This window comes from Thunnus thynnus, chromosome 7, assembly GCF_963924715.1.
Source record: "Thunnus thynnus chromosome 7, fThuThy2.1, whole genome shotgun sequence".
In the NCBI taxonomy this organism is placed as follows: Eukaryota; Metazoa; Chordata; class Actinopteri; order Scombriformes; family Scombridae; genus Thunnus; species Thunnus thynnus.
In genome coordinates, this window is record NC_089523.1 from 20,994,979 (window position 1) to 21,020,334 (window position 25,356).

Genomic DNA, 25,356 nt, shown 5'->3' on the forward strand with positions numbered 1-25,356 from the left:
ATGACTCTGAACACCACAGCACAAACCTTGTCTGATTGCACAGAGATCAGTCTAGAAAGAAATCTGGTGTTGATATGCAGTAGACATACAACATAATTTATCTTCAAACCATAATAATGTGATTGTCTACGTGATCTCTGTTGTGGATGTGATTATATTCCCAAATCATGTTACCACATGATTGCCTAATCTGATCTATGCTAATTGTTTGCTCAGTGGATGATTAGACAACAATGTGTTTAAAACCTTTGTTTTAGTTCAAAATTAATTTCCAACAAGTAAAGAAAGAAAATGATTGAAGAATATTTACAGGGCTTGTTAGCTCACCAAGTGTTCCTGAATTTCTGTTTTATGGGGGGGAAAACACAATTTTATACCCAGTGTGAATTCAACCTTTTGGAGATGACCTCCTGACTTTTTCCATGTACACATCTGAATCCTTAAAAGGAGACGTGCAGTTAAAAGAGTGTGTTGAACCAAGCCTCAGCCTGAAACACTACACTGCATAACAACAGACAGAGACACACGCAAACACACACACACACACACACACACACACACACACACATACACACCCAGCAGAGCAAACAATGTTCCCTCAAAAGAAGCCTGTTGAATGACACTATAATATGTTTTAATAGCAGGGTAGTGTCTTATCTTCTCTCTCTCTCTCGCTCTCTTTTGAACTAACTCATAAAGTAACCAATCACTGCAAATTGTTGTTTCACAATGAATCATATGACTCACACAGTCAAGTGGAATACATTTGTTGGCCATATTAGTTGATCATGTGAGTGACCAAAAAAAACAAAACAACACTTGCACAATGTAAATTCATCTGACATCTTTAAAGTATACAGATTTGTGGCTAACTCTCAATGAAGGCTCTGGCAGATAATAAAATGATTATACAATTCATTGATTTTTGCACTTTATAAAACATCAAATGTCTCAAGATACTGATGGTATGTAGTGACAATAGCTATAAACATGTTCAAGTACAAGCAGTTTATGAAGGCTGTCCTGTGATTAAATGATAGTGACATTCACTATTTCTACTGCAATTATCAATTTAATGTATATAACTGTAATATAACTAACATGTTTTATGTATCTCTGAACATGTCCCTTAAAACCTAATGGATTATGTTTACAGTAAGTATAAATACATATTTCCTACAGTCGTGGACACTATGTACAAACACTTATATCAAACAGGACACACAAGAACATGAACAAAAACAAGAAAACAGCTGTTGTGTTTGTCTTTATTTTTTATTTTATGAACATTGCAGTGAGATGTTGCTATCATACAGTACAGTACAAAAAAAATGAGTTTTACAAAAGTGAAGATAAATGATAAACTGGAAATAAAAATACATTACCAACCAATTATTTACCAGTAAACATGAATATATCACCTCATATCAACAAATTACTACATAGATCACGTACATGCTGTAAAATCAGTTGTGTGTGTGTGTGTGTATATGTAGTTTGTGGTTAAACAGTAGCCTTAGGTTATTACCATGGAGACATTCATTGTAATGGCACACGTGTGTGTGTGTGTGTTGGCAATAATATTAATATTTGAACACTTTCTGGGGTTTTCTCGTAAACTGAAACCTGGTGGTGAGTGGTGGTGTCGGTGTGTTTTTCTTTGTCATGTACCTCTCCGTCTGTGTACCTGACAGTTGCTAAGAGTTCCCCCAAGTTGTCTTTGAGAGAAACGGTCACAGGCCACATGTAAACATGACAGAAACAATACACCACCACCCCGCTGAGTGTGTTTAGAGCATTTGTGTCTTCAGATAGCTTTGTTTACACCTTGTCATTAAGGAGATAACCTCTGACCTCTTCCTTCGTGGGATACAAATTAACATGTGACCTGTAAACAGAGGACAGTTCTTCAAAGATGCTGAGGCAGACTTCAATCCTAAAAACATGCACTATGTAGAATATCATAAGAATTTTACATAGTGCATTTGGTTTTTTTGTATTGGAGAGGAGAGGAAAGGGAAGGAAATGAAGATAAAGGAGAGGAAAGAAGAAGAAACTAGAGAAAAGTAGAGGAGAGGAAAGAAAAAGAAAGGAAAGGAAAGAAAAGGAAATGAAACAAAAGGAAACGAAAGGAAAGGAAATGGCTTCAGTAGTATTTTGGGATGTGTTTCGGTGTGGACGTTGGAAACATATGCTGTTGCAGCCATTGTGTTCCAACATCCTGGGGAAAAAAACCAAGATGGAGGTGTCCAATTACAAGGCATAAACATAATTACCTGACTGTTCCCTCTACTGAAGCCAAACTGATAACCAAAACAATTTCCTGCTCCCTCACCCATCGTCCATGTTAATAATATTGCAGGAAATTTGCAGTGCAAATTTAATTTCAGCACCATAAATTTTACACGATTCTACCAGCAAGCCTTTAAAACCCTATTGTGTTTTACATTGGTATAAACTGTGTCCGTGCCAATAAAGAGGGTGGACCCCGCAGAGCTTGTAGGCATGGAGAGGTTGGACAGTGTCTAGAGAGGGGAAGGTGAAGCCCCTGGCCATTCATTCTTGCACTGTCTGGGGAGAACTGGTTTGGTGGCTCTGCCTCTTATTGTGTGAATTCACTTAATGTGTTACAGTCCATTGTGTGAGAAATGTGCCACCCAAGCTTTTATTTCACTTGTTCTTCCATTTCAAACTGACTGCTTGTGTTTGTGTTTGTATGTGAGGCTTACAAAGCCTTCTGCTTGTTTTATCAGCATACATTCAAATCAAAAACCAAACTTGGATGAGAAAGACGTATCATCAGATGTCTTTATTTCCTGAATGTTGCAGTGATGTGTTGCTATCATATATAAATAAAACATTCATTTGGTGACAAGAGATGTCTTCTGTCTTAAAGCTTCTTAAAGAGCTACTCATTCATGGTACAGAAATGTCCCGGACTACTGCAAAACTAAATGACATAAACGGGAAACAATATAAAAGCATGTTCAGCTGGAGTAAAACATAAAGAACAAATTATAGTATGTGTTATTTATGGCCACAAGAGAACACAGATATAAATAATTAAAACAGTTTGGTAATTGACATTGTAACCAGCCAAGCATTTACCAGTGTGTATAAATATATAACTCCATATAAATAAGGTTAACATAGAGATCATGTTTAGACTGTAATCAGCGAGCCCTTGACCCAAAGCACAAAAGTCAAAGATGATCTTGAACACACAACTAAACGCAATGCTCAGTGCTCAACTACTAGGAAGACAATGTTTTTGGTTGGCCAGTCAGGCTTTGCTTTTCATTCAGGCCAATTTGACTGCAGTGTCTCTGCATTTTTACATGTGAAAGCAAACAGTTTTGCTTTGAGTCCAGAGGCTGTTGATTAAGTAAAGCGATGTCATTAACAAAGCCAAGCCTAACACACAAAGGTGTGTTTTGTCAATATTTGATAATGCTCAGTGGTGAGCACACCTTCCTGACATACCAACAGTTAAAACACTGGAGATAAAGAGAGGGTTCGGCACACATCGATGCCATTATTGCAGTTTATTCCTCATTTTGACAAGGAAATCAGCAAATGTAGGCTTAGGGACAAACATTCCAACAACTGACAGATCCCTGATCATGACGCTTTTTGATTCATTGCATAGCTTTAGCTTTTCTATCAACTCTCTCTTTAAAGATCAGCTACACAATGGCTTCATGAAATGTGCAATGTACCCTGCCAATTAGTGTTACAGTGCATAAAGGCAACTAAAAAAGGTGATAGTGGTTCTGATACAAAACCATAAATCAACCAGTAAGTGCATGCCAAATATGTTGGGATGACTACTAACTCCCTCTTTATCTGGGAGTGCTTCACATTTCAGTGATAACATGTTGTCACAGATACAGCAGATAAACAAAGACATAAAAACTGCGGTATGGCGGAAGGAAGAGGGTCTAGTAGTATTTTGTAGTGAGACAAGCATGCAAATCTACTACCCATGTATGATCCTATCATGCAAAACCCAGAGGTGATATGCACTCACACAGAACATAGGGTAAGAAGAATTAAAAAAAAAACAACAAAAAGGACAGACAACATTTCACAAGACGTTCCACAGCGAGGGTGTGAAAGAAATGTACAGTCGTGTGTCTAATACCGTGGGGTAAGGCCAGAGGGTTTGGGATGTAAAGAAGATAGTGAGGCTCTGATTTCCAGAGCATTCCTTTAAGATCTTCATGTTTTCAGTCTTGATTAGGATTTGCTGAGGTGACTGATAGGTTCAGGATTACTGTGGTGTTAAGAGAGGCTCAAGGTGCTCCAAGAGCTACGGAGTTGAGTTATAGAAAATGATTAGTGGACTAATCCTTTCCTCCATATTCTCTGCTTTCTTTTAGTTCATGAGTGCCATGGTGCTCTCAGGCTGTCCACCGCAGATGCCAGAGAAAAACTCCAATGCCAGACGTACGTGAATGGGCACAAAGACATATGAGGTGTAGATCACCATGGCGATGGCAGAGAAGAGGATGGAGTTAAAGATGGACTTTTCCCACGGCTCCAGGACATAGATGCCTGTGATGAGAAGGTACTGGTAGTACAGCCAGGCCAGGTACTCCCTCAAGTTCTTGAAGTTCATCCTGCGGGCTGAGAGAAAGACAGAGAAATGCCAACATGTAAGAGGATAAAGAAACTGTGGTAAAGGTCAGGGATACACCTATGAGGCCACTGCTCAGTCTACAGTGTGATAAATATCTACGGATGATTCAACAACATCTCTGAGTCATGATTGTTACTTTACTTGCAGTGATGGAGGATGTATTCAGATTATTAAGTTAAGTTAAAGTAGCAACAGCAAAGTGTGCTTTAAGTATCAAAAGTCAAAGGAGAATTACTTCTCTTAGTGTTATTGGATTATTATTACTGATGTTCAGCATTTAATGTTGTGGCTCGTCAAATTAAGCTATTGTATACAACTTTATATACTGGTTGCATTGTTTAATTTATAGCAATGCATCATATTTTATAAGCTTGTCATACATTTTTGTATGTAAAACCTTGAATTAAGTAATGGTAATTACAGTGTTGTCACATGAACACAGAGGAGTTAAAAGTCTGATGTTTACTTCTGAGATGTAGTGGAGTAGAAGTAAAAAATAACATAAAATGGTAACACTCAAGTTGTACTTAAGTACAGTTCTTACTCACTACCTGTATTTTAGTGGGTAAATATAAGGAGAAAACACCCTGAACAAGAGGAATTTACTCTCTATGGAAACAAGTTGACTACGAATATGCAGAAAAGAATATCTCATAGTGCTCTCATCATGTATCATTTTGTAATCATGAAGACTGATGCTCCAAACACAGACGAATATATTCTGTCCCCTGTTTGCCATTATCCCTGGGACACTTGTGTAACCACAATGGAAAAAAAGACCCCCTTGTGACTGTGTTTATTAATAAGGAGGTGTGAAGGGGAATTAGGAGCACTCCTCTAGCCCCTCGAAACCCAAAGCAGAGCCCTGAGGGGGCAATCAACAGGCCATATGGGAGCTCAGGGTCTTACAGGCATTAGTTGTGTGGGTGGAGAAACGCAGAGAAATTAAACCCAGGGGTCCCACATGGACCAGAACAGCAAAAACCTTCCTCCCTTATTTTCTTGGCACATTTCTCCCCATACTTACATGATACACATACACGTATTACACATGGGACACTTACAAATGAGTTTATGCTGTGTGAGGAAAGTAATGAGCAATGGTTTTCCACAACTACAGAACATACAGCACAGGGCAAAAAAACATGCACTTCAGCCTACATATGGATAAAATAACGCACACTTGTTTTAAAGTTTGCTTGGGTTAACACTGTTTGCAATCATTTTAACTGTTTTTTTCCCCAAATATCAGATAAAATCGCTGTGTTTATTTGAAGCAAGGTTCACATAGCCGCAGGCGTTAACAGATCCTGCTACACAGGCAGGGGGCGGGGCCAACAGGTGCGCTACAGGTGCGCTACAGGTGCGCTACTGGTGTATACTCACCTGGCTGTGTAGAATATACTTTATAAGTAGAAAGAATGGGAAATATAAGCCACGTCCGTTTTCAGCATATCTTCTGTGTACAGGATGCAAACAAATTAACTTCCTTAATAGCCCTTAAATAAAGACAACAACAAACCTGTTGTTGCTTTCTACTCAGTCTCTTATTATAATTAAAATACTTGATAAATGCCTCAATTAACAAGCTTGGCCCACAGAAGTACCAAAGCAAAAGTTGTTCTTCTTGGCCTAATGATTTAAATAGGTAATTATTAAAGACTTGCACATAGAAATGATATATTTCATCACTTAGCTGTCATATTGATATTTTTAATAAGCAGAGTATTAGAGGGGGTATAGCAGCTCTTGAGCACCTAGTGTAGCCTGAATTATGTATAACAGAATCCATACGACTCACCTCAGCAGCCGACGTCAGTTCTTCTGGATATTTTCTACTAATGATAGATTATTATACAGGACGAGCCAAAGACAACAGCCCGCGTCCCGCTGCTGCTGCGTTGCTTTGTGTAAACGAAAAGCTGTCTCACCAGTTTGCCACTGGCCTATATGTAGTGGGTCACACGGACTATGAGAATGACACCACACCCACTACTCGTGTTTACACTCCCGACTCACCTGGCTCACAGATCATGCAGGTGGAGTGGCCGTGACACACAGGCCGGTGTATGAGTGTATGTAGGCTACGTGTGTGTCCAGGCAGCGAAAAGAAAACAATCCTCGCATCAGAAGCTAAGGAGGTTTCGATGTCTTGGTTGCAGCCCTATTTGCGCCATGTGAAGTCCGCTGCTTTGTGCAGCATCTTGAAACTTTCTTCAGCCCGTGTGTCGCATCCTCCTGCGCATCTGTCCCACCATGCTGCAGCCCGACACTGCGCCGCAGTACCACCTCTGACGTAGGCAGCCAGCAGCAGCGCTGCTCTGCTGCACAGGATGGGAAAACAAGCCGAAAAAGCACAGACATCACACTGGTATGCACTTATACCGCAGCCTTGGGTACTGTAGTTTATATGAATTACTATATGGAAATGAAAGATTGAACAAAAATGGTCAGAAATGATACACTGCACATGAAATTATTTCCAACATGCTCTAAATATTAAGCTGCAGTGTTTGCACAGTCCGTAGCTCATAAACCATTCACAAACAGTCATGCTTCTCTTTATCTCCGCCTTTGGTAGACTTAAGAAAAAAATCAATCTCATGGACCCTCTTTCATGATAAGAATATATTGCAGGCTGCAGAAGTGAGTGTTTCTATGAGATCACAGTGCATGCAGCATTTAGGACTAGTGTCCTCCTAGTAAGTTTGTAAACCTTTGGCCATTTTGAAGAAATATGCAAAAATCCATCTATACTCCCTTTTGTCCTTTAGTCTATGGGCGTCGACATTTTGGTGGCTGATATTTGGTTATGTATAATGAAAAATAGAAATAGGAATCAGAGGAATGAGGTGTGTGACTATAATCAGGTACTGAAACCATAACATATTACGCACCAGTGACCACAGAATTGACCAACTCTAACAGCAGCTGTGGCTCAGTTTGTCTTGGAAAAATGCCAAAAGCCTACTATGCACACTCACATACAATAGAATATATTCAGAAAAGTATTAATATAGTCTTTCTTCTCTTCAAAGCCCCTGCCTAAACAGGGCTGAGAAAAGGTTTTCTGAATTAAATGTGAATAACCTGAAGGGTTCCTTCAACACCTGGTTTTAGACATCTAGCCACTGCAGAATCGAATAGGAAAAGTTAATAACCAACCACAAACACAAAGAGAAAAACGCTCAGTCCCAAACACCCCTGAAAAAGAAATTCAAGTATAAGCTTGAAGACGGTGTTTCTTTGTTTTGGGGCAATCAGACGTACAGTTAGGAAATCTTATCTCCTATCTGCCAGGGGTTTGCTGACCAGCTCAGTTCTTACACTTCACAACACTTTGCATTATTGATGTGTAAACACGGGCAGTGCTGCCGTGGCGCACCAATTACGCATGGATACACTCTGCAGCTTTGTTAGCATCAAAAGCTCTGCGGATGAATGCCAAAAAACAATTATCAACTTTGCGAATATTGAACCGCTCTTGCAACAGATTTGTCACAGAAAATGCACATAGCCTCTGGTTCTGTTGTGATTCAAAGATCCAATAACACACCACGTGTCTTCTAATACCTGGAAAGTGAGTCTGTAATACTAGAAATTCCAGGTAATGAGGTGCCAGAGGCAAAGCATTTGGGTCATAAGGGTTCAAATTGTGCACATGCAAAGATGGTGAGAAAATCAGGACAACAGGAGGGTGATCAGAAAAAAAGGAGAACCCCTTTTCTGCACTGTTGCTGCACCCACCTGCATACACACATACTTCATTCACTTTCCCAAGTAGATCTGATTACCATTAACAACCAGCTCGGGTTTGTGAAAAACAAAACTGGACGACCTCCTCCTTCTTCAGGTTAGAATGTGAGACATGTCACACAGACTAAAACACCCTGAAACAAACATTCCTCTAGTGTGTTAGATTACATAAAGCTTCATATCATTAGGGTTTACACAGCGGAGCAACAAACACAAAACTGTGCCTGTAACAATTTAATGGTTTTACATTCCCAAAATCATCACCGGGGATTATTAAATTATCTGATATTCAATTTGATATGAATTCCATGCTTTCAAACCGTTTTAAAATAAGAGTTTTTAAGGCAAACTGTTTTATAATAGCTGCTCTTCACTTCTTCCACAAAGATGCTCAAAAGATGTTTTCATAACGTAAAGTGTCCTTGCATTTTATACATTATACTGCAGCTCTACAGTATTACCACAGTGACAGCAGCACCTATATGCGGCTGCCTTGAATGAGAATCAGGATACAAAAAGAAAGAAAATTATTTGATAATTTGATAATAATTCAATTTTTACAGTGTTTTAATTTGTTTTCTTATAAGGACGAAATCTTATCTAAATCCTTAAAAATCAGACTACTGTCAGACTACCAGATAACACATCTACATAACACCTGAAAGTACTGTGCTAATTATTACTGTCATTACAGGATGAATTAATAAGTTGTCACTAGTTTAAAACCCCCTTATTTGACAGCTAGTGAGGTATTATGTGTTTTGAAGGGCACTTCTATGTGTTAAGTGTTCAAATGTTAAATGTTATTTTGTGTATATAGAGCACTCTAGGTGGGGGACAGTTTACAGCAGACATTGCACATCACTCCAGATCATCTCAGGACATTACTGTTATGCAGAACATCCTTTATCCTTATTTGTATCTTAAACTTCAGCCCTTATCAGGGCACAGACAGCACAGTCTGACTGACAAGGCCCTGCAGCTGAGTCTGTATTTGAATATTACCCACAGTAACCAAATCACACCATTAAGGGGTTTGACTCCACTTACTTTATGTGTGGCTGTTCGAATATATTACTTCCTTTTTCTAAGTGTCTCTGAGCTCCCTCTGGTGGACCTCTCCAACAGAACACTGTGTTTTTCATCTCCAAGTAGAAAATATATATGAAAAGTGTGCATAAGACAAATATTTATTTTGATATTGTAAAGCAGAAGCACACCATTTCTATATCACTTCAAAACTTTACATGACAAAGGAGAGAAGAATACTTCAGTAATAGGTGAAAATGTTAATTTTTTTGGAAAGACAAAAATTCACTGAGAAGAGGTGGACAAGGTAAATAAGTCCGGTTTCTCGGGGGAAACTTGTTAAGTGGCACTGCTATACTGCACAGTTTTGCAGCTTTAACTGTAATGAGTCACCACACCAGTCAGAAAAACTGTTATTTTTCAGTATGAAAAATCATCTGTCAATGGTTCAATCAGTCCTCAATCTGCTGTCAGTTCAAAATCAGATGCCTCAGCTCTGTAACTATCACTGTATCATCAGTGGACCTGCATTTGACAGATCAGCTGTCAGTGTCACACAGGCAGAATGGCAACCGGCTAGTCTGTCATCATGTCAGCACCCTCTCCTCCTGTGGCATCTGAGAGGCTGAGCTCCTCCATCATCTCCATCAGGGAGATGCGCGGTGCTCCGTCGTCATCGGTGTCACTCTCCACTGGGATCTTTGTTGCATCTGAAATTAAAATATTTATTAAAAAAAAGAATCAACCTCTACTCTGTCATCCAGTATATATTCTCTCAATTATAATAAACTGTGTGCCACTAGATCTTTTAGCAGCTTCAGCAGTCATTTACAGTAAATTAGCCGTAGCCTGACTATTTTAGTTGCAACAATGGAAAGATACAGCAAATATATCAAAGGAAACTCTGCCATGTCCAGCTGCTCACCTCTGTAGATGTTAACATTCTTCCTCAGTGCCTCATCCTCCTCCAGGTCCTCCAGGAAGTCCTGGTATTGTCTGAGGACAAAAAAGCAAGTTAAAGGAAAACCCATGTGGTACAACATTACAGATAGAAAACAATCCACGGGGTACTTGGCATTCTTGGCACACTTTCAAACTATTCACCAACTAATGAAAACAATGTCATCAGTCATGCCTTTAATCACCGCTCCAGATATCTTGAGTGTTTTCCCTTATTTTCTGTGCCAAGTACATGTGTGCAGAAAACAAACTTTGAGGAATCCCTCATAGCCTAAATGGCATTTTTTAAACACAAGACATTATTATCTTTTTGTAAGCATATGTCTACATTAATAAGATACTTCATGCAACTGAATACAGGATATTCCAAACAACAAATCCCATTAAAAGACCAAAACCAACAATTAATTGGCTATGTTGTCATGTATGTTGCCTGATATAGATGATTAATTTGTGTCACAGACCTCCATTGTTGCCCAAAAACTATTTAAAAATCACATTAGTGAGTCACACTGTTTCACTGGGTGTCATGTTCCTTCATTATCACAAACACAGGCACTGAAGTTTATTTTTAATCCATCCCACAAACACCGTCGTGTTGCCTGGAATACTCAATAGATCACCAAGTACTCGATGTAATCAACATGGCTGAAAATAGTCTCCTACAAATGCACTTTTTTTACTCCTGTTTGAGTAACATTTGCTCAAATCTACGGTGCCCAAGTGCATTAGAAAATATCTTTTGAAAACAAATTCACATCTTCAGTTAGATCTAATAGGTAGGGAAGTAGGAAAGTATTGAGAGACAGACTAATGCATTATTGGTTTTGGTGTTTTCATGGGATCTGTTGCCAATAAGAAGCTCTCACGAGACACGTGGCAATTCACTCCACGAGAACTGTGTGATTACTCTCCTACCTCTCATCATCTGTGTCCATGCCATCTCGGTCTCTGGCCATCTCCTGCAGTTTCCAGTTCCTGCGCTTAATCCTCCTTGTGCGGTCATAGCTCTTCTTGATCAGCACCTTAAACAGTCCACATTGTCATTGTACAAATTAAAAGCACTACAACAGATTCCCACATATTTTTGTTATGTGATTCTATGGGAAGATACAGCAGATATAGCACAATCAGTATTTCATACCACCACTAGAGGTCAGTGTCAAACAAGTCGACAGTGGTTACTGTGGGGATATACAGTATGAAATGCAAGTTTATTCTCAATCAGTGAAGTGCAGTTTAGTCTTACCACATCAGGAACGTGGTGAGGGTTCATCTTATTCAAGTACTCATCATTGACGTTGGAATTGGCAAAGTCAAACCTGTAGGGTGAAAAGTAAATGCGGCATTAAGTGCAAACCACACAGCCTGCCATCGGTCTTTATTTTACTGCCAATCTGACCAACATCTCAAATTCTTGTGCCTCCTCCAGACTCACCCGAGAACCAGGTCTCCTATATTAAGCAGGTGACCCAGGAATGTGCGGCAGTGATACTGCTGACTAGTGTCCATCTCTGATGTTTTCTGAACCCACACTTCAGCCAGGGTATGCTGTAAAACACACACACACACACACACACACACACACACACGGAATAGAAATTTACTTTCAAGCCATTGTAACAACATTACTCTTGTTCTTTCCCTCCAATTTGTTCTGACAGTTGCATCGATAATAATGCAGCAGTCAGACAGAAGAGAGAGCCCAATGTCCCTACAAACCTCATTCCCTGTGCCATCAAAACAAACACCCTCAGTGCGTTTCTGTTGTTTTGGCTTGAATCCCGCATACAGGTTCAGGGATAATGTAATGGTTCACTATTGATTTTGCTTCCAAGAGAAGAGCAATGTTCCGCCATAATGCAATCTGTTCTGCAACAAAAGACACACGTTCACCTTATTGGACCTCATGCCGGCTCCAGCACCCAGCTTCTGGTCTCTGATGATGTCAGTGTCCATAACGATGAACTCCTCCAGTTGCCGTGGGTTACAGAGACTGTTGAAGGGGTTACGCCAGTATGTGTTCCCATCCACCTCAGCAACTAGTGAGTTAGAGTTATACATTTATTACTAACAGCAGAGCAAAGTGAGCACTAATTATAATCTACCCTCTCATTCTACTTAATTAGATAGCTAGAATACATTTCGCCCATTATCATTTCACAGACAGCTTTTTAAAGAAATGAGTCACTCCTGATGCAAAGTTTAAATATTTTTTGAATTCCTTAAAAAGTCAAACCTCAACACTCCCAGCTTCTTAATCAAAAGTCATATGGGTACTGAGCTAATATGAATCAGACTTGTCTAACAGTGTGTTTTTCTAACTCTACATATTAAAAAATAAACCAAATGCAGACAGGAGTGATATGTTTCTGCCTATATAGCAAATAAAGCAAACACAAGCAGACAAACAGCAATAAAAATATTTTTAATAGTCCAGTTAATTGCCAACTGAATCCCAAATCTGCCTAACAGAGCTCTGCCTCGAGGCTGTTTCTGATATTCAGCCAGCTCCAAAACTTTCTGCAGCAAAAATAGCCTAGTCTTTGAAGAGTAATTAAAAACGTGTGTGCCGCTTCCAAGATGTCAGAATTCTGTTGAGGAGTGCCAAAGCCTCTCAAGTAATTAGTGATTACACCAGGAAGAGAGGAAACACATCCTCACTAATTGTCACCATACGTGTATTGATTAAAAATGCATCCAAATAAGCTGACTTGGCTGTGACAGCATGCTTAACATAAACTAAAAATATGTTTTTTCTTTTTGTGAGTGTGTCTGTAGCTGAGCTGTGACTGGAAGCAGAGGGAGTTAGACATCTGTGATAAACATGTGGTCCGCAGACTGAGGTCAGCTTAGTGCAGCACTGAAGGGTTTAACCAAGAAATGAGTGTCACCATGGTAACATACAGGAAATGCTTTTGATGTTTTTTGATAAACACTCAGACATAAATGCATAAATATGTTCCTTCTGCAGCAATGATTCCCAAATAGTAGAATAATGCAAAAGACCCTACTATAGTGCATAGCTGAAACGATTAGTCAATTAATGAATTAGTCCATCAACAGAAAATGACTGTGCATCTATTCTAATACTCATCTGATTGTTAAAGTCACTTATCAAGCGGTAAATTCACTGATTCCAGCCTTTTTAATTGTCTGGATCTGCTGCACTTTTCTGTTGATCCACTAATTGATTATTCATCTATCCTTTCAGCATAGACACCTTTGGAAATCTCTCCCCTGCTGTACACTAGGTCTTTCACAATGTCTACACATAGAGCTCATATTATTGAATGAAAGAGTATCTGTGCTTTTTCGCTAAATACACCGAGGCAACTGAACCTGGTAAAACTCAGCAGGACACTGTCAGTGGAGATACTCACTCTGCAGGGTGTTGGGATCGATGAGGTGGATGGTGCTGGTGACACGGACGCACACACACACTTGACCCATGTTCCCCAGGCTCTGCGCCAGCCGTGGTGAGAGGCACACTACGTTGTCCTGGCAACAAGACAACTCAGGGTCAAAGTGAGCTCGTTGGGAAAGTAATAAGACTGCCGACTTGCTACGGTAAGTGAAAAAAGTACAAAGTGTGTCCTACTGCTCTTGTTTCCCAAAGACAGTCCTTGTTATCTTAAAGCTGAGATAACAAGTGTGTCTGGATTATATCTTTCTGGCCTAAAAAAATAACATGGGAGCTAAGATTTGCCAGTTCACACATAAAAATCTGATTAAGATCTTGATATCAGTTGATATTAATTTGCTTATTGAATGTGTCAGTGGCTTTTGCACCATTTGCCGCCCCTGTCATTCAACCAGGCTATGAAATAAACCACAAAAATGTGTGTATTGCTATATAAAATACATAACTAATACTACATGTCAAATTGGATTTAGCAACTACTGAAAATCAAAGATATGCCTCTGCCAAAAATCTCTACACCCAATTTAAGTTTTCATGTCAAAACACTGTAGGACATCTTGGATGATTCATGGATAATTCATGGGTAAAACAGCCTTCCTTTAATTTCAAAATAAGAGACATGGAGAATGCCTCACCCTGAACCCTGAACTTACCTCCTTGCCAAGTGAATGTCTGTTAGCGGGACATTACCCCAGAACTTAAACACTGTGACAAAACAGAGACTGAACAGACCTCCTGAGAAACCATTTTTGACCCTAAACTGAATTATGGCCTGAACTAAAAGCATAAATGACCTCTGGGGTCATTTGAACCAGGAGAAATCATCAACAACTCAGTAAACATGGACAGAGAACGCCCCTCTTTTGGGCCTTTCTCTTACCAGACCAGAGCCACAAACTCTAACTCACATTCCTGGAGTCTCCCTGCAAATCTGAGCCAAACCTGAATTTCATGTAAATTATATGTCTAATCATTATGTAAATTATGTAATGTTATTTGTCATGTAAATACATGAAGAATGGTACAACTTTGATAGTTGTGTGATTATCTACTAAGGAGACATTAAACTTTGATTTTATTATCTTTTTACTACATGTGACCCTACTGCCCTCTAGTGACAAGAGTTAAACTCCGTTATGTCAAAAGTTAATGCAATTGTATTTTAAAATCACCTAAGTGTTTAACTTTTGATCTATTAATCTAATAGACAATCATATTTTAGTAGTTAAATTAGATAAGTAGTTGTATTGAAAGAGTGAATTTTCTGAAGTAATAAGAATGTAAAGATAGTTTGAAGAGTTTCAATTTTAACTTTTCTTTTATTATCAAATAATAGTCAAATTAAATGTTTTTGTATTATGAAGTAAGAGTTGTGTTGAATTTATATTTGAATATGTTTCTGAAGGTTTAATCTAATCACATAAGTGTTGCTTAACTTTATTTCATTTCACTATAGTATTAAACTTTTATTTCAGTATGGATGGTTTGAGAAAGTTGGATGTTTAGACATCATGAAGTGCTAATATGAAGGTTAATGTTTGATATGTTAATAGAAGAATTATGACTTATTATAAAGTGGATGTGTACTGCTCAACTGTTTAGCGATATATGATACAAAGTGACATGAAATGTTCAGACCTAGTGACTCTGAAGTGTGAATTTTGTATTTAAAAGTCAAAACTTGATTCCTCAGTGTAAGAAAGTAATTTGCCATCTCAAGTCAAACTCAAACCACACCTTATAACTCCCTGAAACAAAGAAATTGAATATTCATCAGTAATTTGGCACGAAAATTTAAAACACGCCCAAAACTCCAACCGTTTTGTCCAAACTTATAAAACAGCCTCAAAGTGAATTCTCTTTGAGGGGGTCTCTTTTATTTGTTTTTCAACCAAGTATATGTGAATTTAATCTTTTATTGCAACAAGTTTAGTTTGTCCTAGTTTGTGACATTAAGTGTTGTGTTTCCACATACAGTATTTTACTTTTGAAGTAAATGCCACTGAAGATTTGAGAGTAGTCAGATTAAACTTAATTCAGCATTAAACTCAGGTTGCCACGAGCCAACCAAAGCCTGAACCCTCAACTTAAACGCCTGAAGAAGACGATTGAAAAAGGACCTCTACCAGCTTTCTGAGAGCAATACTGCAAACTAGAATTTAAGCCAGCCTAAATTTAAGCACCTCTGTACCCAGGAAGACGTGCCCACAGTCTAAAGCCTGATCTGGGCTCTTTAACTGCCAAACATTGCTGATGATTCTACACCAAACAATGCTGGACCTGCCAAGATGACCCCTCTATCATGACGAAACACGTCAACTATAAGGCTAAACATGGCTTTGTGATAAAGGGTTGATGTCGAATAACATTAAAATTAAAAAGAGAATTTCTTTAGATAAGTTGAATTAGCTTTCCTTTAGCATCCTTGATGCAATAAGTTAGCACTTCGTGCTACTCTTGCTGAATAATTTGATCTTATTTTCATTACCATTTATAGGCCTTATTATTCTTTTTATTTGTTATCTAATGCTTTATCATCTATCCTCAAGATGTTTAGCTATTAATAAATGTAATAATTTATCCTAAAAGTGGTTGGTTGTTTCTTTAAGCAACAGTAAATAAGAGGTCACTGTCGGGACAAGAACAGTTTTGAGACTGATTAAGTGACCAAATTGAGAATTAAATTCAAACTTAAATGTTTCCTCCAGACATTAAAAGGTTACTTCTAGGAGGTGGTGCCCAGACGAGGTTATGTTTTATATTAATAAATTGTCATGTCACAACAGCACATTAATTCTGTCTAATACTGAATGAGTTGATTTTTTTACTATGTGTCAGTGCCAAAAACAAATATAACATGAGAGATTTTTGGCCAGCCGCAGGTTTCCATCTGCATATCACCAAAACGTCTAACACCCTTTTAAAACAACATTTTTCCTAAACTAACAAAGTGAAAGCTTTCGCGATGACGTGTAAGAACATCAACAGTTCTGGCTTGTCTGAAAAGGTCTGAGCAGATACAGTTGTGTCTCAGCGGCAATTAAGAGAAACAAAATCCCACTAAAAATGAAAACAAACCTTGCAGACAGGTACAATCTCCATAGAGAAGGTGCTCTTATAGTTGAACGTGTTTGAGTGGATGTCATGAGAGATGAGCCGCTGGGAAGTCTTTGACCTTTAAAAATGAAAAGAAAGTGTTCGTCATTATCACAGACACCATTCAGAGACATAATCCATCGTGTCCCAGGTGGACAAATCATCACAACAAAAGAGCCTAATTGCAATAAGATGTTCTGCACACATGGAAAAGACTATGTATTGTGCTGTTTAACTCATCTGAACTGTTGAAGGTCATGTCAACATGCCATCTCCACATCCAGTTGACTGATTACATAATGTTTGAGTTTTTACTATCCAACAATAGCTGCAGTTTATTTTGGCAAATTACATTATGTACATAGCAAAAGAAACACTCATTTAAAATAATGTCACAGTATGAATACTGTTTTTAATAGAGTTAAATTCTTTGTTTATGCAGTTTTTATTAGGATAATTTATTCACTTCAACAAATATGTTGAATCAAGCCAATGATTTTTTGTGACCGCATTTGCTCATAAATTTCTGGACTACTGGGTGGAAACATAACTACTCAATGTAGCTCTGAAGGTTATGTTCTAAATAAATAAAAGGATAATGTTGGCCTAATACTGAGCCTCATGAGAACAATGTTTTCATAAGCACAGACTGAAGCATCGCTCACCTGCAGGGCACAGTGCACTGGAGGAAGTCCACCATCTTCTGAGCGTGCTGCTTGGAGCCATAGTAGAAATCAATCCCCTCTGAGAAAAAAAAAAAGAAAGAAAAAAGAGCAATACCATCAAACCCTCCACCAATAAATTAATCACTGGCATGCTTCACGGGTCATCATCACTGCGGAACACATGCAACACAAGCTCGAGCCGATGAAGACAGGAGACAATATGGCAGCCACATGTTGTAACCTTCATAAAGCTTTTAAGTCCTGCTGAGATATGGGCATGATTTAAATTACACTACCAGAGCCAAACTCCACTTCACAGTCCTAGAGTGCAGAGAGCCGCTGCTCACTCAACTCACAGCATGTGTGCCTGAGTGTGTGGATGCTTGTGTGTGTGTATGAGGTCGGAGTTAGCATCTCTAAATAGGGTATGAAGTGAGCTTGCATTGCTGGAATCTGGTATGGAATGCCTGCTCTGATTACAGCACAATGATTAGACGCACAGACGCATGCCCCGCTGAGGCCCACACAGGCCAGCTGTATGAACTGATTGGCACCAGCGATATGCATGCATGGCTTGCTGTCTGGTACGGGAAGAGGTAATTAACACTCGACACGTCATTATGTTCTGCTCAGTTCTAATCCACATTAGTTACGCCGGTGACGAATGAGACAAGTTTCCCACTTTTCAGTGTAATTTGGCCCTGTGGAAAACAGCGGGTCTCTACTTTTAAAGATATACATACTAGCAGCGGTTATCTGAGTGCTCGCTGTCCTTCACGAGTTATTAATGGACAACTCGTGAAAGACAGCGAGGCACTCACAACTGCTGCTCTTCACCATTTGTGTGTTTGTTTGTAAACATGTAAAGGGAGATGTGCCTGTTTGTAATTTATTGAGATGCTTGAGATGTTTTTGCCTTAGACTGCAGTTTTTTAATAGAGTGAATGGTTTTTGTAGTAATTTGATGATTCTCAGGCCAGCATCTACATGTGTGTTCTTAGTTACTGTGTTTGTACTGTGTTTGCTTATTTACTGTGTTTTTTCTTAGATTGTTCTTATTGTGATGTTGTTGTTGCAGCAATTCTCTTTGTCCAAGACGTGATCTTGAAAAAATTGAATATATGAAATCATGTGCCACAAACCTACCATGGATTTCTTTGATGTTGAGGGAATTCTGATGGAGCTTGTGCTTGAGGATCAGCTGTTCTAGGTAGTAGAAAGTCTTTTTATGAGCAGTCTGTAAAAAAAAAAAAAAAGATTTCTCAGTATAATCATTATCATACAAATCCCTGGCCTGGCAGACTAATTTGCAAATACGAATTAGTCTGGAACCTCTCAGTTCATTTTGAATTTCCAAGGGGTGTTATCAACAGGCGAAGACCAAAATGTCTCTGGACGTAATTGGACAGACCTACAACCAGTCAGAGCAACAAAATGTGTGACGTAGCAATGAGCGACACATGCAAGTTGGGTGGTGCTTCGCCCTTCTCAAGGAGGAAAAAAATGGCGGTCTGGTCACAAAATTTCTCATATTAGAGCTAAACAGTACTCTAAAATATGTTTTTGAAAACATTTGAGGTGGGAAATAGGCAATACAGTAACAGAATCTTGATTCATATTTGATCAGCACCGCCTAGTTTGACAGTTTGATCTGAGTTTCGTGAGCCTGGTGCGTTGCACTGGACGGACCTCTGCAGACTGTCAGTGACAGATCCTGCACTAACCAATAGGGTGCTCTGATGGAGTTTAGCAACGTCGACCAATCACAGCATGGAATCCCTACATGGCCATTCCCCCCATACGTTCCCACACATATGGATAAATGGTTGTGATTGGCTCATCATGGCCCAGGACGGGTGGAAATCTGTCTGAACGAGAGGGGGCCAGACGTATCTGCCAGAGCAAATAAAACATGAGCTCGGCAGACTCTTCTGGTTCCCAGGCTAACAAATCCCTCCACCCCATGTCTCAATTACTGTAACATTTATTGGTGTGGAACGAGGATGAACAGATTAGCATCTGCCACAGCCTGTCGCCACCTTTGACCTCTCAGAAAAATACTCAATTTAAAATCTTCGGTATCTGGGGCTTACTACTTCTTTTCTCTGAAAAAAGCAGTTTGTGAAAATGCATTCCAGTGGCAAAGCGTTGCAGAGGAACGAGTGAGAACAAGCAGACCTTTAGTTTTTAGTATGTTGTTAATTCACACTTCCTGTACAGCTGCTTCACAGGAAATGCCTTCCAGTGAAGAGAGGTAATTGTGGCTGTTAAGTAGCCGTGGACAGTGTTGAGTTGATAATCAGCAGGAGTAACTTAGCTTAATTTAGGTGGCATGATCTCACAAGTCTATTGTCTTTATATGACTGCAGCAAAACTTGGTTTATTTCCACATCAATGATAAAAGGGAAAAAAAGTGTAACCTTTGGATTTAGTGTTATATTTTACTGCAGAATATCTAGGCCTCTATATTTGCTTTACATTAAACCTACAAAGATACAGGGTTAGGTTTAAACAAACAAAAACAACAGGATTGAGAGAAGGGTAAAGTGAGCGCGCCAAAACGGAAAAATGACATCAACCTAGAAAAACCCCCACACACTTAAATAGGAGTCAATTAGGGAGTCACACCCAGTATAATTTATTTACAAGCATATTTTCAGCCTCAAGCATGAGCAGTTTTTCAGGCTCTTTGCTACCTAGACGACTAGAATTACTGAATCGTACCTTGCTAAAATAAAACCACTATTAATGATTCAACTAATCAATAAATACTTCCTAAAATTAGGCTTATAGCACGTACACATTGGTGTATTTTACATTCTTTATAGGTGAACATGTGAGTCCAGTTCAGGTAGAGTAAAACAGCAGATAACCAAAAATAAAATAAATATTTATATATACACGCTTCGTTAGATCACAGACAACTACCTTCTGCCTGACTTGAACGACGGCCTTCCAGAAGTCCTTGGCCTCCACACGGTGGCAGTCGTCACACATCTGGGACTGGATGACAAACTCGACCACGAACACCTGCTGTAGGATAGCACCATTCATCACCTGGAGACGCAAAAGACAGCAACAAGTTACACCATATGCTCTAACGGCATTGTAAGCAGCAGCGAAGACTGTGCACACAGCCATTCACTAACCAAGTCTTTCGGGGGGGAAAAAAAATATTTGTTCATTATGTTGCCATCTCTGAACCATTAAGAGAATATGTGAGCAGCGTTATACAGACCCTTCAACAGCACAAACAAAAGAGTTGGCTCTGAGCAGCACAGGGCTCAGGTTCTCACTTAAGGTCAAGGAGATGAGATGACAGCCACTGGCTACGCTCACCTCTCTCAAACACAACTAAATGAACTGAGAACAGGCGACTCTGTTTCAAGACTTTACGTCAAAGCCTGCTGTGCTTATGATTATCTCTGAGTCACTTTGTAATGGGAGTGTTGTGTGTTGCACCTTGACATTATTATTTTCATATGTTGTTAAACAAAGCACTCAAATTATTGCAATTTCTAAATGAGAACAATTCAAACACAAACAAATCTGGCTGCCAATTACCACCTGAAATAAATAACCTAGATAACCTTTGGACAAAAAAAAAAGGAAAAAAAAAGAAAGAAAAACATCTTGCCAATCTCAGGTCGCTAATCAGTTTAAATGTCTCTCTCCCACACTTATCACTTCTCCTGTTTCCTTACCTCTTTCTGGATGGTAAGTTTCATCTTAATCCTCTTGGAGTGTGGTTCTGTCCACAGGAAGCCAGCGTCAATAAGACGCACCTGTGAGAAGAGAGGTGTTGTTGAATCCATCAAGCAGCAGGAGCTCTGAATCAAGTACTTCTCCTTGATTTTAATTATCCATGACATGAGATCATTTCTATAAACATGAACATTAAAATGTTGAGTTTTTGTTGATTTAACTTTATGTATTAGGCAGCTTTATATTATAAGATGCAACAATTAATTTGTCATTGAAATGATGCATGATGCGTCTACACACTGCCAAAAAAATTTAATTAAAAGGCAAAAATGAGATACAGAAATGATTTCCTTCATAATTTATTACATTAGTATTAAAAGGCTGACATTGAAATCAAAATCAGGGAATCCCACGATTAGGAAAGGACACGAGATCCCCTAGCTTTTATAAACTTTCTTTGTACATGTGAATATTTTGTGCAAATATGCTGTTGTCTTCTGTGCAGTTTAGTAAGAATCACACTTACTTTGGTCATAGATCCTTTAAGTTTTTTCAGGCAAAGGGCCAGCAGCTCCCTGGACTCCAGAGCACACTGCACCCAGGTGGCTGGAGGCTGCAAGTACCTACACGGAGGAGACAGCCATACAGTACATTCAAGCCTCAACACAATTACTCAAAAAATGGTTTTGTACAGTGTGTGTTTTTGAAAAATGTACTCTATGTATCATATAGTTCAGTACCGTTCACACTGCTTGCAGAAGTGGACTGTGACCTGCTTGGGGATTCCCTCTGAGATGTCTACCTGAGTACGCAGACAAGCCACGCACATGTTGGCTGGGTTGGGAGGAATAGGGACACCGCAAGTACAGCACAGGCTGGGAAGAGAGAGGGTCAAATCTGTGAGATAAATTGCTTGCGTATTTTCACATCTCTAAGTTGAAGAAAAATACTGGCGTTGTTACTGTGACAAAGTGGGTGTGGCCACGCCATTTATCCCTGTTAGACTTTGCTGTAGAACTTCCCATTCTTGTCATTTGTTTGTTTGGAAGGATAAGTGCTTAGGTGTGGAAGACTGAAACAATCCTGAGAGAAATGTGGTTCTTCTTAGACAGATTGAAGGGCCTGTTTAAGGGAGGAGTTTGTTGTTTGTTCAGGACAGAGACAAGGATGTCCAAGTAGCTGTAAGAACATGATCATGCCTAAGTTTGTGGACTTTTCTTGAGTTAAATCAGATTAAGCTGCGTTTGATTTGCTTGCTTTTTTCATTTCATTTTTGGAGTCACTTGTCTTTAGTTACATGGATCTAAATAATTCACCTTTTTTGCTATTCAAAAAGTCTCTGAATCTGCCTCTTATCACCTTCCTTGACACCCTGGCTAAGCTTCCTCACAGTTATGTTTTAGACTATTAATTTCAAAACATGTATACTTAGTTTGACAAAACAATATTATTTTCCATGTATAAAATCAGGGGCACAAAACTTCACATTTGATCTATCCATCTATCTGAATATTATGTTTTACATTCATTGATATGATTGCTGCTGTGTCATCTAACCACTGTGAAAATATTAAATTACATCATTAAATTACATCATCAACATGATGTCAGCAGCTTTGTGAACAGATCTCAAGAAGAAACTTTTAGCCAGGAACCTTTTGGGTAATTTAGGAGGACTCCTAGTGAAAAGATAAAGATACAGAGTGCTGAGTAATGCTTGTGCTTGTTAATGTGGTGCTGGGCTGCAGTCAACTCTTCGTTTCCAATCAATGCTTTCAATGGCAAAACAAAGCTTCAATAAGTTCATCTTAAAAAACAACAACAAAAATGACAAAATCTTCACTACAATGAATTCCCCATCACCAGTCTCTACAAACTGAAACCCCTCTGATTGTTGAGCATGTCTGTCATGACCACTACAGATGAGTATTTGAGAGATATATCTGCAGTAATACGTCTGTCAGTACAGCAAAGACGCAATAGAATAGTAGACATATTGACGAGACAGAGATGAAATGTCATTAATACACACACACAGTACTACATTTATGCATTTTTACTTACATATTCCCCTGGCTACTTGTGGCAGGAGCTTGTATGTACTCCATTCTTGTCAAACCTCACAGTTTTGTGTGGATCTCTAAGGACAGAAACATCATGGCAGACAGATTTTTATACAATATAAGTGTATTGTCACGCACTAGGTGTTAAAGTCAGGGACAGAGAAGACAGTTATACACAGGCTGTAGTTGACGTTACAGTTAGCACCAAATGCTAAACGGCTACTTCTGCTGATTTCTGAGAGACATTTCGTGAAGAAATGAGCAGAAGACGTCAACTTAACTTTTTTTTTCTAGCTACGACTGTTGCAAACTGAGAGGGTGACAACACTTACTGGTGTTATTTAGAAGTGACATCCGAAACACACCGTGAAGTGCTCCACGTTTTCCCCACCGAGGACCAAGGAAGGCTGGGTGACGTCAGGCAGGCCTCGAGGACCCCGAGACTGTCTTTGTTTGCCTGAATGAAAATTGATTCAAAAAGCCATGCAGGTTAAATTAAAATGGGATAATAAAAGGCAAGTAAAGTATATTTGGCATTTAATTATTGTCTTATCTGATCTACCTTACTGAGTCACAGCATAAATAGAGCTGTTTAATATCAGAAACCAAAATGAATGGTTAAAATTTGAAAAATACTGTCATCATATTGCAGTAAAAAAAACTAAGGAAAAGAAAAATAAGGAAAGAAAATAAGAGAGAAAGAACTTTATTTTGCCCTATGTATGTCTGAAATTCTGCCCTGCTGCAACATAGGTCACACAAAAAGTAGTAGGCTGCTAGCCCAGCAATGTGAACAGATAACCTATAAGGAAAATATTTATGAGAAATGTATACCATATTCAACGATATGAGATTGTAACTTGGAAATGAACAATTAATATTTCATGTGTGCGTGTAGTTTTTCTTAAACACACTGCAACACACCTCAACAAACAACAAACACACCTCTGGACCTGATTCCATGTCATTGTATTATAGTGAGAACAGATTAGCATTTATTTGACTAAACTGGGTATTGACTTAGTAATATAAAACAGTTCTACTGGTCGTTCACAATTCAAAATACAGGTCTGATAAACTCAATATATAGCTTTAAGCGTGGACTGGTCTATAAAAGCAAACATTCAAAGCCTCAAAATTCATATGGACCGTATAGCCAGGTTAGTGTGAACTATATTGATTTCTGCTCAACATTGTGATTGTTTTGTCTGATTTGTTTTATGGTTGTGATGGATTTATCGCTTGTGGGTTACCTTTTATAAATCTGCTGTCTTTGCACGCACCTGTGGTTCGGCAGCGCTTTGGACGCCTTACATTGCTGTCGGAAATATCCAAACTCAAAACGTGCGCACGTTAATGATCTTCCAAAGGAAATACGAAATGATGTGACTATTAACCGACACTAAGAATAAAAGCCCGAAGATTGATGTTAACAATTATAAGGTCTTTTTTGGTGTGCATTTAATGTTAATATTGCTGTACCCGATTAAATCAACGAATAACCAACCAATTTCAGAATCATATTTTGGGTTTATTGTGCTATCATCATATGTACATACTTTGTGTACATTATTCAGGTATGAAGTTGGAGTTAGTTTATTTAGTTATTGTATATAATTTAGCCTTTGATTGTATTTATTTCTTTTACCACATTGTTTTTTTGTTGTTGTCGTTTTTTACCTAATAAGGCTGCTGCTCTATCTATCTATCTATCTATCTATCTATCTATCTATCTATCTATCTATCCATCTATTTGTGTAAACATACTGGACCAATAAAGATTATTCTGGTTCTGATCATTCATAGAGCTTCTAATGAAATACTGGAGCAGCAGTTGGAAGTTGTGCCATTTTATAGACCTATAGCCTACCAAAAAAAACAAAAAAAAAAAAACAACAACAACAAAAAAAAAAACTTTCAGAAACGTAGCTGAAACATGTTTCCAGCAGTCTCCTGTATATGGTCATCCGCGCTTCTCAACTTCACTAGATCTCTGACTCACTTAAGTGAACTTTA

The 25,356-nt window shown here is 38.7% G+C and overlaps 3 protein-coding genes across 4 annotated transcripts in view; all 3 read right to left on the bottom strand.

Annotated features, from left to right (window-relative positions):
- The window catches only part of LOC137186186 (caspase a-like), a 198,079-nt gene that overhangs the window by 36,356 nt on the left and 136,367 nt on the right, over positions 1–25,356 (bottom strand). The window lies entirely within an intron of this gene.
- Positions 1,308–9,432, bottom strand: sptssb (serine palmitoyltransferase, small subunit B). 2 transcript variants are annotated; one of them, XM_067594877.1, is made up of 2 exons: positions 6,662–9,432; positions 1,308–4,629 (listed from the first exon to the last, which is right to left on the bottom strand). In XM_067594877.1, exons 1-2 carry the CDS (start codon positions 6,675–6,677, stop codon positions 4,379–4,381), a joined length of 267 nt encoding a protein of 88 aa, XP_067450978.1. In that variant the 5' UTR covers positions 6,678–9,432; the 3' UTR covers positions 1,308–4,378. The 2 variants fall into 2 exon arrangements, with proteins under 2 accessions (XP_067450978.1, XP_067450979.1); XM_067594878.1 differs by lacking the exon at positions 6,662–9,432 and adding an exon at positions 6,444–6,651.
- nmd3 (NMD3 ribosome export adaptor) lies at positions 9,571–23,797 on the bottom strand. Its single transcript, XM_067594874.1, has 16 exons — positions 23,673–23,797; positions 23,342–23,417; positions 22,018–22,152; positions 21,804–21,900; positions 21,277–21,357; positions 20,501–20,629; positions 18,719–18,809; positions 17,573–17,651; positions 16,890–16,986; positions 13,771–13,888; positions 12,284–12,429; positions 11,826–11,938; positions 11,637–11,709; positions 11,306–11,412; positions 10,353–10,423; positions 9,571–10,137 (listed from the first exon to the last, which is right to left on the bottom strand). Exons 2-16 carry the CDS (start codon positions 23,383–23,385, stop codon positions 10,004–10,006), a joined length of 1,515 nt encoding a protein of 504 aa, XP_067450975.1. The 5' UTR covers positions 23,386–23,417; positions 23,673–23,797; the 3' UTR covers positions 9,571–10,003.

Excerpts from the sequence above, each read along its gene's own strand:
- nmd3 (XM_067594874.1), bottom strand. The coding sequence starts at position 23,385 with ATGGAGTACATACAAGCTCCTGCCACAAGTAGCCAGGGGAATAT. Across the intron at positions 21,901-22,017 it reads TTCTGCAAGCAGTGTGAACG|GTACTTGCAGCCTCCAGCCA; the intron begins GTACTGAACTAT and ends TCCTCCGTGTAG. Across the intron at positions 13,889-16,889 it reads AGATTGTACCTGTCTGCAAG|GACAACGTAGTGTGCCTCTC; the intron begins GTTTGTTTTCAT and ends TCTTGTTGCCAG.